The following is a 12,537-nucleotide window of genomic DNA, read 5'->3' as shown; positions in this document are numbered from 1 at the left end:
TATCATATCAGGGTCACTTTCCATGTGTGTGGTTCCTGACAACAAACAACATTGGTGTAGACTTCCAATAATGTGTGAGCTAAGACAGGCCTATTTGTGTGAGCTGACGTGCTGTAATAATAGTAGTCCAAGAAAAGCATGCTTGTTTGAGTTGAAGGGATGGTGTAAATATCGCTAAACAGAGAGCTTTTGTATCAAAAAGTCTACCCTCCTCCCAGATATACAATCAATGGATGGATGCCAAACCAACACTTTGACCCTGAAAATACACAACCTCTAGGGTAGTATTTGTTACATGATGACAGTGTTTTATTTTCCTAGCGTCTAGTGATGTCAGAATTACATACTGTAAAGTTTGTCTTTCCTGTAATCCTTGTCTAAACCTTGCGTCTGTCCCAAGGCCTGCACTCATGGTCACATACACAGACACTCCCCCTCTCAGGCTGACTTCTGCGTGTCTGCATCTCGTCTCCTGATCTCAAATCGAGAGTTGAGCTCAACGTGGCAGGTGCTGGTCGACCCTGAGCACAACTGCCAGAGCCAGGTTGGGTCATGCACATGTGAGCACAGGTGGGCCAGATGATGGATGAGAAAGCTGAGTCTCCTCAGCCTGTCTTGGCGCTGTCTTCATGTTTCTCCTCTTGACACGCATAATCTCTGTTGCACAGACTGTGCTGTGTTTTTCCAACACTCACAATGACAAACAACACTTTAGACTGGCCAATGAGACATTCTGTAATCTGGAGGCTAGACCAGTCAGAACTCTTTTAAAGCAACATTTCAAGCCAGACACTTGTTTTTTTTGCATTGTAGCATTTGGTTTGTGGAGTGCACTGATAAAAATGAGACAAAGAGACAGATTCCTTGTTTCAACCAAAGAGACACTGGAATAGATCAGTCTGATTTATACAAGAATTGATTACTGTTGTTGTTACTTCGAGGTGTGTCTGGGGATGGCTGAGCAATCGAGAAGAATCAAACTGAAAGCTTTGAAGGAGATGGATTAAAGCGAGGACTCTTAACTTAACGTCTGGGCTCGCGTTGCATCCTCAGTCTGTTTGCCAAGTCCTTGGCAACACCAGTGCCCACATTTGTTTTGACTAGGTCATGAAACTTCACACTTCCAACTTTCTCTCTGTCTCTCCCAGCACATTCCTCCTCCTCATCGGTATCATTACCTGCACCCTGCAGATTCCTGGACTCCAAGCTCTCACCCTCCAGTCTGATCAGTCCCCCCACCCCCTGGTTCAGCTTGTTTCCCATGCTTAGTTGCTCTCAGTCCAGATTTTTTGGCTAAGGAGTATTGATGAAAACAAGTTCCTTGGTGAACTAGATTTCTGGCAGCATTCAAATTTCTTCTTTCAAAAACATTCATTACTCCAACGTGTTTATCTCTGATTAGGGAACGTGTTCAGCTCACAGCTTTTTTTAATACAATTCTGGGAACTATGTGCCTGGCAGCTTCTAAAACATGGAGTGCAGTACGTTGAGCCCCTGAAAAAAGGAATATATCACTTTGACAGTTTTATGAAAATTAAGTTCAACCTAATGGATCTAGATTTGAATAATATCCCAACTTCACTGTATATACACTGAAAAATATTGCATGTACATTTGTTTATAGTATTTTTATTGGTTTGGAATCTAATGAAAGGTAAACAATGTTACCTTTGAGTTTCCTTTTTTATTTTGATTTAAACATTTGGTAGCACTTCCTATGAAGACCACATTTATAGTCAATAATAATTATAATACATTTATAATGCTTCGCTAGTAAACTAATAAACACACATGATGCTTTCTGATGCACGTTATCGCCAGTCAAACATTATAGGTGTGACCTATAATGATGATTAAGTTATTATGGGTCTTATAATACATTATGACTACATATACTTACCTCAACAATCAGATGTAGTAAAGACTCATAGTTTTCTACGATGCTATACTTGTGATTCTCTGCACCATAATAAGTGCACAAACAAATTATTTTAAATGTGTGAAAATGCATTACACTTATATACTTAGCACCAACAATGAAACATTATGATAAAGCATGCATTATTATATTGATGTATCAACATGCACTTTATTTAACACATGCAGTAATAACTTATGATACTGCATGGGCTATTATAGCACTTGTTGCTATGTATTGTTCAAAATGTATGGCTGAGATACATTGGCACAGTGGGTTCCTACTTTTAAGGATCTTCGTCTCTTTCAATCCATGAGCAGGTGATGGGCTTTTATTGTCCGTTCCTTCATTCCACACTTTTTCCATTTGTCTATCTTCTTTTCACATTTTTTTCGTTCTCATCAGAAAGCAGAAATCCAAGCTGGGATATAACTTTATTCATGCGTCGAGTCGGGCCAAAAGCTTTTGCCGCTCATAAATTAGTTTGGGGCTTTTGGTCTCGGAAAGAACATATTGCTCCCTCCAGTGTTTAGAATACAGCATAACCAGATGGTCCGCCATTTTTTATGTTTTGTCTATCATGTTTCTTACTCAGTGGGAGTCAACTCTTTCCCCAGAGCCCAAGGTGCAGTCCTTGGCTCCAGAAACGTAAATGTTTTCAATCAAACTTAATGAAGCACACATGACACTGTGTCATATGTTATGTGCTTTTTATTAAAATACGTTTATAATTTACAGTATGTAGTACTTGAAGGATCTTGAACATGTTTTGATGAAAGATGAGTGATGGGTTTTATTTACTCAAGGATAATGACTTGAATAAATCACCTCATCGACTCATCATAGCCACAGTAAAGGAAGTGTGCTTCTTTTCCTTGACTCCACTTGCCCTCCTCTACAGTTTGAAGTACAGTAATTCTTACTCTATTTCTTTCTCTTACTCTACTGCCTGTCTATCATTTTCTTCCCCATCCAGGTTATGGCAATCTAGGAGCCGGTGGTCTTGGAGGTGGAGGCCTGGGAGCTGGAGGCTACGGAGGAGGTGAGCACTTGTAGTCTGAAAGTGAACCTCGAATTGGTGGTGTGTGAGCCCAAGTTTAACATTTAGTTTACAGTAGTTAGAATAGGTTAGAGGTTATATCCTCTGTGTAATGATGACGTACATTTTAAACCTCGCTCACCTTTGCTCTTTGTTTCATTTAGGTGGTTATGGTGGATATGGTGCAGGCACCGGGGGCTTTTTCCCAGGAGCTGGACAGAAGGCTGCCAAAAGAGGTACAGCAGATGGCAGAAAATGTGTGGACAGAAATGTTTCCTGTAAAGGAAGTAAAGGGACCAATTCATTGGTACCATGAATTCAATGATTGGTTTATACTTATTGGTTCATATTCTATATTTAAACCCATAATGGCATCATTTTCCTCCCAAAGATATATTAGTCAGATAGGCAAGTGTTACGGGCCTCGTTAGGCAAGGCAAGTTTATTTGTGTAGCACAATTCAACAACAAGGCAATTCAAAGTGCTTCACATGAAACATTAAAAGCATTGGGAGAAATAGCATAACAATTTAAAACAAATAAAAGGTCATCTAAAACATAAAAGATGGTTACAGTAACAGAAGTACAGTGAGCTCCAAGATGAGAACCAGGCTGACTTATACTGAGGTTCTGCATTTAGCATCACACACAATGTGGCAGTCTCCTGGTGTACTTGTGGCTCTGGTAGACTGGACAAGTGAATACTTTTTCTTGACTTTTAACATGCAACAAGCTTTTTTTCAAAAATGTGTTATCAGCGTTCAAGTATGTACAGCTGACACTGTACTACAACTTGCTTTTTAGAATTTATTTTCAGAACCAGAAAGGTTATCTCTTGTTTTAAACAACCTTTTGCGTGGTTTATTGCAAACTCCAACACTTGAAGGTTCAAATCCGGGCATGAGTTAACTTAGTATACTGTAGGTGTCACCCACAGTAACTGTAATACTACTACTTTCACCATTGTTTCACTCTTGCATTGGTGGTTTATAAGGTTATCAGCTGGTTCTCACATTGTCACACATTAACATCTGTTGCTCAGACAACAACATAAAGGTTGTTCCCTGGTTCTGTTATACTGAAGTTCTGGTTCTTCTGATCACAGGTGCAGGAGGCCCTCTGCTACCACATGGAGGTAAGCTGATTCTTGGCCGACAGACTACTGAACTTGAACTGTTCTGTATGAACTCTGAAACGTCTGCATGCTTGCAAGTTATGGGGAAGCCAAAATGAATGTTTCGCATTAATGGTAACTCAACATAAAAAACACTGTTTGGCAAACAAGTACATTTTTATGGTACCTGCAAACCTTGCTCTGTTTGAACTTCAGTAGAGTCTAGCATAACTTTAAAGTCTGTGCCGTGTATGTGCACATGATTTGCTAGAAATTAGGCCGGCTGATTAATCCTGGACTCTGGAGGGCCCAATCATGGCCAGGACCGTACTATGGCAAACAGCCTACTCTTAAGTATCGGTTGGCGATGACAAAACTGCAATCCCTAGAATCAGTCTGTACTTTTTTCATGACACTGAAAATAACAATTAATTCCCATCAAAGAGCACGGATGAAACAAAACATTTCCTCGCCAAACTTTTCCTCACCGAATCTCCCAGGCCACATACTTACAGGCAGTGCGCAATGTCTGTCCGGCAAAGTATGGGGTATTTGAGATTATAAATGTCAAAAATAAAGTTTAAACAAACAAACCAGTGTTTTATCCTACTGCCAAGCTCCCTTACAAGTGAAACTGACAGCTCATTTCCTGCACGGGGGGATAGGGATAGCCAAATAAATGAGGCATTTGATGAGGCAAGGCAAATGCCATGCATGCTGGCTGCATCTTCTGATTAGATTAAAACTCAGACATGTTGCTTTTGATCATGGGGTAATGACAGACTTGCTGAGCCAGATTAGCTGCTCTCAATACCAACGCTCAAGTCTAAGGATCTGGCTCCCTGTTGAAGAGGTCAAGTGTGGCACACAATCATGAGCTCATTACTCCTTCAGTAACACATGACCCCCTTGTGGTCGTGGGATGTAACTATAGAATATTTGTGTTGAAAGGTTTTCATTATTCGGATGTTCGCAAATGTGTTAGTGACTCTAACCTCAAATCTGCTTGGTACAGGAGGAGGAGGCACAGGACCTGGAGCTGCAGTGCCAGCTGGAGGCAAGACACACAACATCTTTGATTTTGCACAGTTGATGTTTGTCATATTGAGATTTCTGCCTCCAGAGGACTTGCAGCACTGTTCCCATTCCCTTTAGAGTTTGTTTTTTTTACTTTGATGCCCCTTTGTGCTTTTCCTAATATAATTAATACAACAATTTGAAAAAAGATAGTGGTTAACAGTGTGGAGAGTCCTTGGGATGCAGGAATCACAGTTACACTGAAAGAAAGATGTGAGTATGTCTCTCACATTATGTATTTGTTTGATCAGCCAAGTAACATTTTATCTTTTTTTTCAGTACCTGTTATTCCTCAGACAGGACTTCCAGGAGGAGGTGCTGCTGGTGCTGGAAAAAAAGCTGCCAAAGTGCCAGGTTTTGTAGACTCAATAATAAACTCAAAAGGCTGAAGGCAGACAGGATGCAGCTCACTCTACAACTGAGCCACATCAAATGTATTTTTCCATTGCATGTGGCTTGTGAATCTTTTGTTTTAAACATGCAAAATATTGGCAAAAATAATGTTACCATGCATTTTAAATACAGCAGTTGATCCAATGTGCTTTACAGAGCAAGGACAAATAGTACAAAAGAAACATACGTACATCCTTGAAGGTGTGTGTGTGTGTGTGTGTATACACATTAAGACGTTAAATGCAATGACTATCTTCTTGTTATATGTGGTTTAATGTTTTCCTTCAGAACATCATCTCTTCTGTGTTAGTGAAAAGCTTTGAAAAAGAAGTCTAGTTTTAAAAAAATCCAACATCCAATATTATGATCTCTTTTCAATAGAGAATTTCTCTGATAAATATATAAACAGCTCATATTTCATACAAGTGAGCCACAGCATCACCTCTGTAGATACAGTAAGTAGTTGCATTAATCCCAGAAAGATTACAGGCAATAAACTAAGCTAACAAGGAGCTTGTTTAGTAAGATGTCAGCAGCACCTGCCTGACTGTGCTGCGTCCTGTCTGGCTCTTTGTGTGGTAGTGTGTTGCTTATGTATGCCTAAAATATGCTCATGCATGTTTGTTCCCTCTGACAATTCTGAATGAGGGTGCATAAGTGCAGTACTATGATCTCATTGGCTGTGGCAGGTGTGGGTGTGCCTGGACTTTACCAAGGTGGACTGGTGCCAGGACAAGGTTTGTCACTGAATAATCTCGGGCACTATTTGTCGAGTTTTTGACCATGTGAACGTCAAGTACTGTACATGGCTTTAATGTGGTTTCTTTATGGTTGCTTATGGCCTCTTCAGGGTTTGGTGGTCGTGGAGTTCTGCCCGGGGTGGCGACAGGCACCGACCTGAATTCCAAGTCAAGTAAGATTTAGTTTTTCTTTTTTTTACTCATGAGTGTCGACTGATTTGGAATTTATTTCATCGCCATTGAATGTCGGTGGTATTTTCTATTTTGATCACTACTTTTTATTGCCAAAGTAAAATCATATGGAAACACTGCAGTTCTACAAAGATAAAACAATAGAAAACTATTATACACAATATACACGATACTTCAATAGACAATACAAAGTGATCTTCAACAGAACACATGCAAAACTCAAAAACATTAAATAAATAAAAATAAATTAAGTTAAACGTATATCCAAACATGTTTATTGGTCTGTACGCAGTAATGTTGTCAGACCACAGTGGTATGGGTCTATTAAGTTTCAAGGCCAGTGTTCAGTTTATTGTTTGTTTCACTGCTGAAATTCTGTCTCATATCTGCGTGTCTGACCGGATTATGTGATTTTTTTTATATGCAGTTGGAGGCGGAGGACAAGGAGGGCAAGGTAACTGCATTTATGATTATTGTTGCGTTACTTTTGTGTTATTTTTGACAGCATATTGGTAGTAGCTGATCAGGATTTAAATTGATTTCTTCTGTCACAGGAGGCCGTGGGTATGGTGGACCGATGCAGCCAGGAGTGTTCCACGGATATCCCCTCACATCACCCAAAGTGCAAGGTGTGATCTCAATCTATACAGTAATTGATGCTATGATGACCACTTCTATAATTCTGCTCGTGGAGGAATTGTTGAGTCTCTAAATCTTAAATAAGTCATAGTGTGGTCTAGACCTACTCTTGAGACAACTTTTGTTATGATTTGGCACTATAAATTGAATTGAATTAAGCTTTTCTATTGTGGGTTTATCACTGGTTGTCTTGGGGGCCCTAGAAAGGTTCTCTTGATTTTGTCCAGAACATTGGCCTCATCGGCTGCTTTGTAGAGATTCCTTTGATGATACAACGCTGCTTCTAAACTTTTCTACAGTAAAGTAAGCTTGCCAACTCACCAATGTCCATCAAGGTGCTGCAAAATTCCATCAATGGAAGGATGACAGGTTTACAAACCTTAATTTAATTGATCTTTATCTAGATTTAAAGCTGCAGTAGGTAAAGAGCAATAAAACCCTGCCAGAATTAAAGCAGAGTGAGACCTCTTCCTGCAGCTCTCCCTCTTCCCTTTGTCCTGAGCCAATAGGAACGCTCTCGCTCTCTCTTTGAAGTGACCTGTGATTGGCCAAAGTCTCCCATCACAGGCTAAATTTTCTGATGCCTGAAAACAGCCAAGAGGGGGTGCAGAAGTCTTTTTTTTTTCTCAGAACACTTGAAGTACAATATGCTGAAATATTGTTGTGGATTTTTTGCCCAATAAAGCCAAAAATCAACTGCCTACCCGAGGTTTAAGGGCTCTTCACAAGGAAAGGTGTCGTGTATTACCTCGTAGAATTAAGATTTATAAGGGAATTTAGATTTTTTTTTTTGTGGCCAGAAGACACGAGGACTGTCTTTGAGCAGTCAAGTCAAATTAATGGCATTCAAAGCAGTTATACTGTATTCAAAAATATGAGTTTTTTTTTTCTTCAGGTGGCTATGGAGCAAAACCTGGGGGTGGCAAACTACCTTTTGGTAAAAATACATTTTATTTACAGTTTTGCAAATGTTTGGTATAACTGTGGCATCATTTCATCGGTTAATGGTGTTTCACATTACAATAATTCAGGTTATGGCTTTGGAAATGGTGGTGCTGGACTTCCAGGAGGACAAGGTGGCCCTGGGTCAATTCCTGGATATCCGGTTGGAACTGGTGTGTGCTTTTATGAATGTACTGTTCATTTATAGTAGAATGGTAGAAACGACCAAAGAATATCTTATGTATTGTTTCTTTCTCTCTGCAGGCGTGGGGCTCGGGGGCATCTCACCTGCTCAGGCTAAAGCTGCTAAATATGGTAGCCTACCACATTTATACCATATTCATGACCCAGTCAATGTTTTCTATCAAGAAAAACATGATACAAGTTGTGTCACATCAGTACAGAACATATTTAAAACTTACTAAAGTCTGTGCTCTCTGATCCAGGATTGGGTGGTGTTGGTGGTGTTGGAGGTGTTGGTGGTGGCACTGGTGGACTGTATCCAGGGCAGGTGCCAGGAGGTATGATATCTGTCAAAAAACAAAATAAAAGTCTAGAGCCATGTTTGCGGCGTCATGACTGAAAGGTTCAGTGCACACCAGAAAACAGAATTAGTGGATAGTGGAAAATTTAAAACATGTCTTTCTTTCACGAGGTTCTGCTTCACTGCCGTGTACACTTTACCGTGATGCAGGTTAATCATGATTAAGTGAAAAAATTAATGAAAAACACAGTGAATAAATGAGAGACTCTGGATCCACCAGAAATACATAATACAAAAAATGCAGGTGACACTGAACCCACTGAAAAGCATAATTCTACTGAAACTACAAACTCCTTGTCTTCAATCTGTTTTCTGTATTCACAAACCTCTTTGATGGTGAAATGTGTTGTTTTCTCTCTTCAGGAGTGGGGCCCGGGGGCATCTCCCCTGCTCAGGCTAAAGCTGCTAAATATGGTAGCCTACCACATTTAAACCATATTTATTACTTAGACAATACCTTTCTATCAAGAAAAACATGATACAAGTCGTTTAACATCAGTACAGAACATATACCTGTATGAATCTTACTAAAGTTTGTGCTCTCTGATCCAGGATTGGGTGGTGTCGGTGGTGTTGGTGGTGTTGGTGGCACTGGTGGACTGTATCCAGGGCAGGTGCCAGGAGGTATGATATCTAGCAAAATAAAAATGTTAGTGGCCTCATGACAGAAAAGTAAGGACTAGGTAATAGTGGCAAAACAAGCTGCACAAGTTTAGCAGCACTGAGACTGCTGCTGATTGCTAATGAATAACACAATGAATATGTGAGAAACTTTGGATTCACCAGAAATACATAATACAAAAAATGCCGGTGTTACTGAATTCTGTTGGGACCTTGTGTAAAACGTAAATTAAAACAGAAAACAAATCCTTTTCAACCTAAATTCAATTGAATACACTACAAAGACAAGATATTTAATGTTCAAACTGATAAACTTTATTGTTTTGTTACAAATATTCACTCATTTTGAATTTGATGCCTGCAACACGTTCTAAAAAACAAAAGATTTGGAAAGTTAAGGAATGCTCAAAAAACTCCCGTTTCCACAGGTGAACAGGTTAAATAAAAACAGGTGAGTGTCATGATTGGGTGTAAAAGGAGCATCCCTGAAAGTCTCAGTCGTTCAAAAGCAAGGATGGAGCGACGTTCATCACTTTGTGAACAACTGCGTGAGTAAATAGTCCAACAATTTAAGAACAGCGTTTCTCAACCTACAATTGCAAGGAATTCGGGGATTTCATCAACTACAGTCCATAATATCATCAAAGGATTCAAATAATCTGGAGAAATCTCTACACGTAAGCGACAAGGCCGAAAACCAACATTGAATGCCTGTGACCTTCGATCCGACAGGTGACACTGCATTAAACAGCAACATCACTCTGTAAAGGATATTACCACGTGGGCTCAGGAACACGTCTGAAATCCGTTGTCAGTTTACACAGTTCATCCCTACATCCACAAGTGCAAGTTAATACCATGCAAAGTGAAAGCCATATATCAACAACACCCAGAAACACCGCCGGCTTCTCCGGGCTGAGCTCATCTGAGAAGGACCGACGCAAAATCTAAAAGTGTGCTGTGGTCTGACAAGTCCACATTTCACATTGTTTTTGGAAATTATTAATGCTGAGAGGTACATACAGGTTTTGGAGCAACATATGCTGCCATCCAACCACCGTCTTTTCAGAGACGTCCCTGCTTATTTCAGCAAGACAATGCCAACCCACGTTCTGCACGTTACAACAGCGTGGCTTCATTATAAAAAATTACAGGTAATAGACTAGCCTGCCTGTAGACCAGACCTTTCTCCCACTGAAAATGTGTGGCGCATTATGAGTGCAGAATCAGACAACATAGACCCCGGACTGTTGAGCAGCTGAAGCCGTACATCAAGACAGAATTGGAAAGAATTCCACCTACAAAACTTCAACAATTAGTGTCCTCAGTTCCCAAATGCTTATTAAGTGTTGTTAAAAGGAAAGGTGATGAACACAGTGTTAAACATGCCCCTGTCCCAGCTTTTTTGAAACGTGTTGCAGGCATCAAATTCAAAATGAGTGAATATTTGCAACAAAACAATAAAGTTTATCAGTTTGAACATTAAATATCTTGTCTTTTTAGAGTATTTAATTGAATTTAGATTGAAAGGATTTGCAAATCATTGTATTCTGTTTTTATTTACGTTTTACGTCCCAACTTCATTGGAATTGGGGTTGTACAAACTCCTTGTCTTCAATCTTTTTTCTTGACACTCCATCCTCTTCTATAGTTAAATGAATTGTTTCTTTCTTTCTGCAGGAGTGGGTCCAGGGGGCATCTCACCTGCTCAGGCTAAAGCTGCTAAATATGGTAGCCTACCACATTTAAACCATATTCATGACCCAGTCAATGTTTTCTATCAAGAAAATCACGATACAAGTTGTGTAACATCAATACAGAACATATTTAAATCTTACTAAAGTCTGTGCTCTCTGATCCAGGATTGGGTGGTGTTGGTGGTGTCGGAGGTGTTGGTGGTGGCACTGGTGGACTGTATCCAGGGCAGGTGCCAGGAGGTATGATATCTGTCAAAAAACCAAATAAAGGTCTATGGCCATGTTAGCAGCGTCATGACTAAAAAGTTCAGTGCACACCAGAAAACAGAATTAGTGGATAGTGGAAAATTTAAAACATGTCTTTCTTTCACAAGGTTCTGCTTCACTGCCGTGTACACTTTGCCGTGATGCAGGTTAATCATGATTAAGTGAAAAAATTAATGAAAAACACAGTGAATAAATGAGAGACTCTGGATCCACCAGAAATACATAATACAAAACATGCAGGTGTTACTGAACCCACTGAAAAGCATAATTCTGCTGAAACTACAAACTCCTTGTCTTCAATCTGTTTTCTGTATTCACAAACCTCTTTGATGGTTAAATGTGTTGTTTTCTCTCTGCAGGAGTGGGGCCCGGGGGCATCTCCCCTGCTCAGGCTAAAGCTGCTAAATATGGTAGTCTACCACATTTAAACCACATTTATTACTAAGATAATACCTTTCTATCAAGAAAATCATGATACAAGTCGTGTAACATCAGTACAGAACATATACCTGTATGAATCTTACTAAAGTTTGTGCTCTCTGATCCAGGATTGGGGGGTGTTAGTGGTGTCGGTGGTGTTGGTGGTGTCGGTGGTGTTGGTGGCACTGGTGGACTGTATCCAGGGCAGGTGCCAGGAGGTACGATATCTAGCAAAATAAAAATGGTAGTGGCCTCATGACAGAAAAGTAAGGACTACGTTATAGTGGCAAAACAAGCTGCACAAGTTCAGCAGCACTGAGACTGGAGGCAAATTATTGATCCTGCTTCACTGTCGTCTATACACTTTGCCATGATGCAGACTAATCCAGTTAAGCAAACATAAATGAATAACACAATGAATATGTGAGAAACTTTGGATTCACCAGAAATATATAATACAAAGTTTACACAGTTCATCCCTACATCTACAAGTGCAAGTTAATACCATGCAAAGCGAAAGGCATATATCCATAACACCCAGAAACACCTCCGGCTTCTCCGGGCCGAGCTCATCTAAGATGGACCGACGCAAAATCTAAAAGTGTGCTGTGGTCTGACAAGTCCACATTTCACATTGTTTTTGGAAATTATTAATGCTGAGAGGTACATACAGGTTTTGGAGCAACAGATGCTGCCATCCAACCAAAGTCTTTTTGAGAGACGTCCCTGCTTATTTCAGCAAGACAATGCCAACCCACGTTCTGCACGTCACAACAGCGTGGCTTCATTATAAAAAATTGCAGGTAATAGACTAGCCTGCCTGTAGTCCAGACCTTTCTCCCACTGAAAATGTGTGGCGCATTATGAGTGCAGAATCAGACAACATAGACCCCGGACTGTTGAGCAGCTGAAGCCGTACATCAAGACAGAATTGG

At 40.1% G+C, this 12,537-nt stretch overlaps 1 protein-coding gene across 1 annotated transcript in view; it reads left to right on the top strand.

Annotated features, from left to right (window-relative positions):
- Window positions 1-12,537, top strand: part of elna (elastin a) — a 56,773-nt gene that overhangs the window by 25,267 nt on the left and 18,969 nt on the right. The window contains exons 6-24 of the mRNA XM_083914208.1: window positions 2,895-2,960; window positions 3,122-3,193; window positions 4,062-4,091; window positions 5,086-5,127; window positions 5,427-5,501; window positions 6,230-6,277; window positions 6,391-6,453; window positions 6,900-6,926; window positions 7,027-7,101; window positions 8,007-8,048; window positions 8,143-8,226; window positions 8,318-8,368; window positions 8,500-8,574; window positions 8,961-9,011; window positions 9,150-9,221; window positions 10,899-10,949; window positions 11,081-11,155; window positions 11,542-11,592; window positions 11,731-11,820. Of these exons, the coding sequence (XP_083770334.1) occupies window positions 2,895-2,960; window positions 3,122-3,193; window positions 4,062-4,091; window positions 5,086-5,127; window positions 5,427-5,501; window positions 6,230-6,277; window positions 6,391-6,453; window positions 6,900-6,926; window positions 7,027-7,101; window positions 8,007-8,048; window positions 8,143-8,226; window positions 8,318-8,368; window positions 8,500-8,574; window positions 8,961-9,011; window positions 9,150-9,221; window positions 10,899-10,949; window positions 11,081-11,155; window positions 11,542-11,592; window positions 11,731-11,820 (1,140 nt within the window). The remainder of the gene's footprint in view (window positions 1-2,894; window positions 2,961-3,121; window positions 3,194-4,061; window positions 4,092-5,085; window positions 5,128-5,426; window positions 5,502-6,229; window positions 6,278-6,390; window positions 6,454-6,899; window positions 6,927-7,026; window positions 7,102-8,006; window positions 8,049-8,142; window positions 8,227-8,317; window positions 8,369-8,499; window positions 8,575-8,960; window positions 9,012-9,149; window positions 9,222-10,898; window positions 10,950-11,080; window positions 11,156-11,541; window positions 11,593-11,730; window positions 11,821-12,537) is intronic.

The sequence above is a fragment of the Echiichthys vipera genome, assembly GCF_963691815.1.
Source record: "Echiichthys vipera genome assembly, chromosome: 5".
NCBI classification, from domain to species: domain Eukaryota; kingdom Metazoa; phylum Chordata; class Actinopteri; order Perciformes; family Trachinidae; genus Echiichthys; species Echiichthys vipera.
Note: the sequence above shows the minus strand (reverse complement) of the source record. Positions and strands in the feature narration are given on the sequence as shown.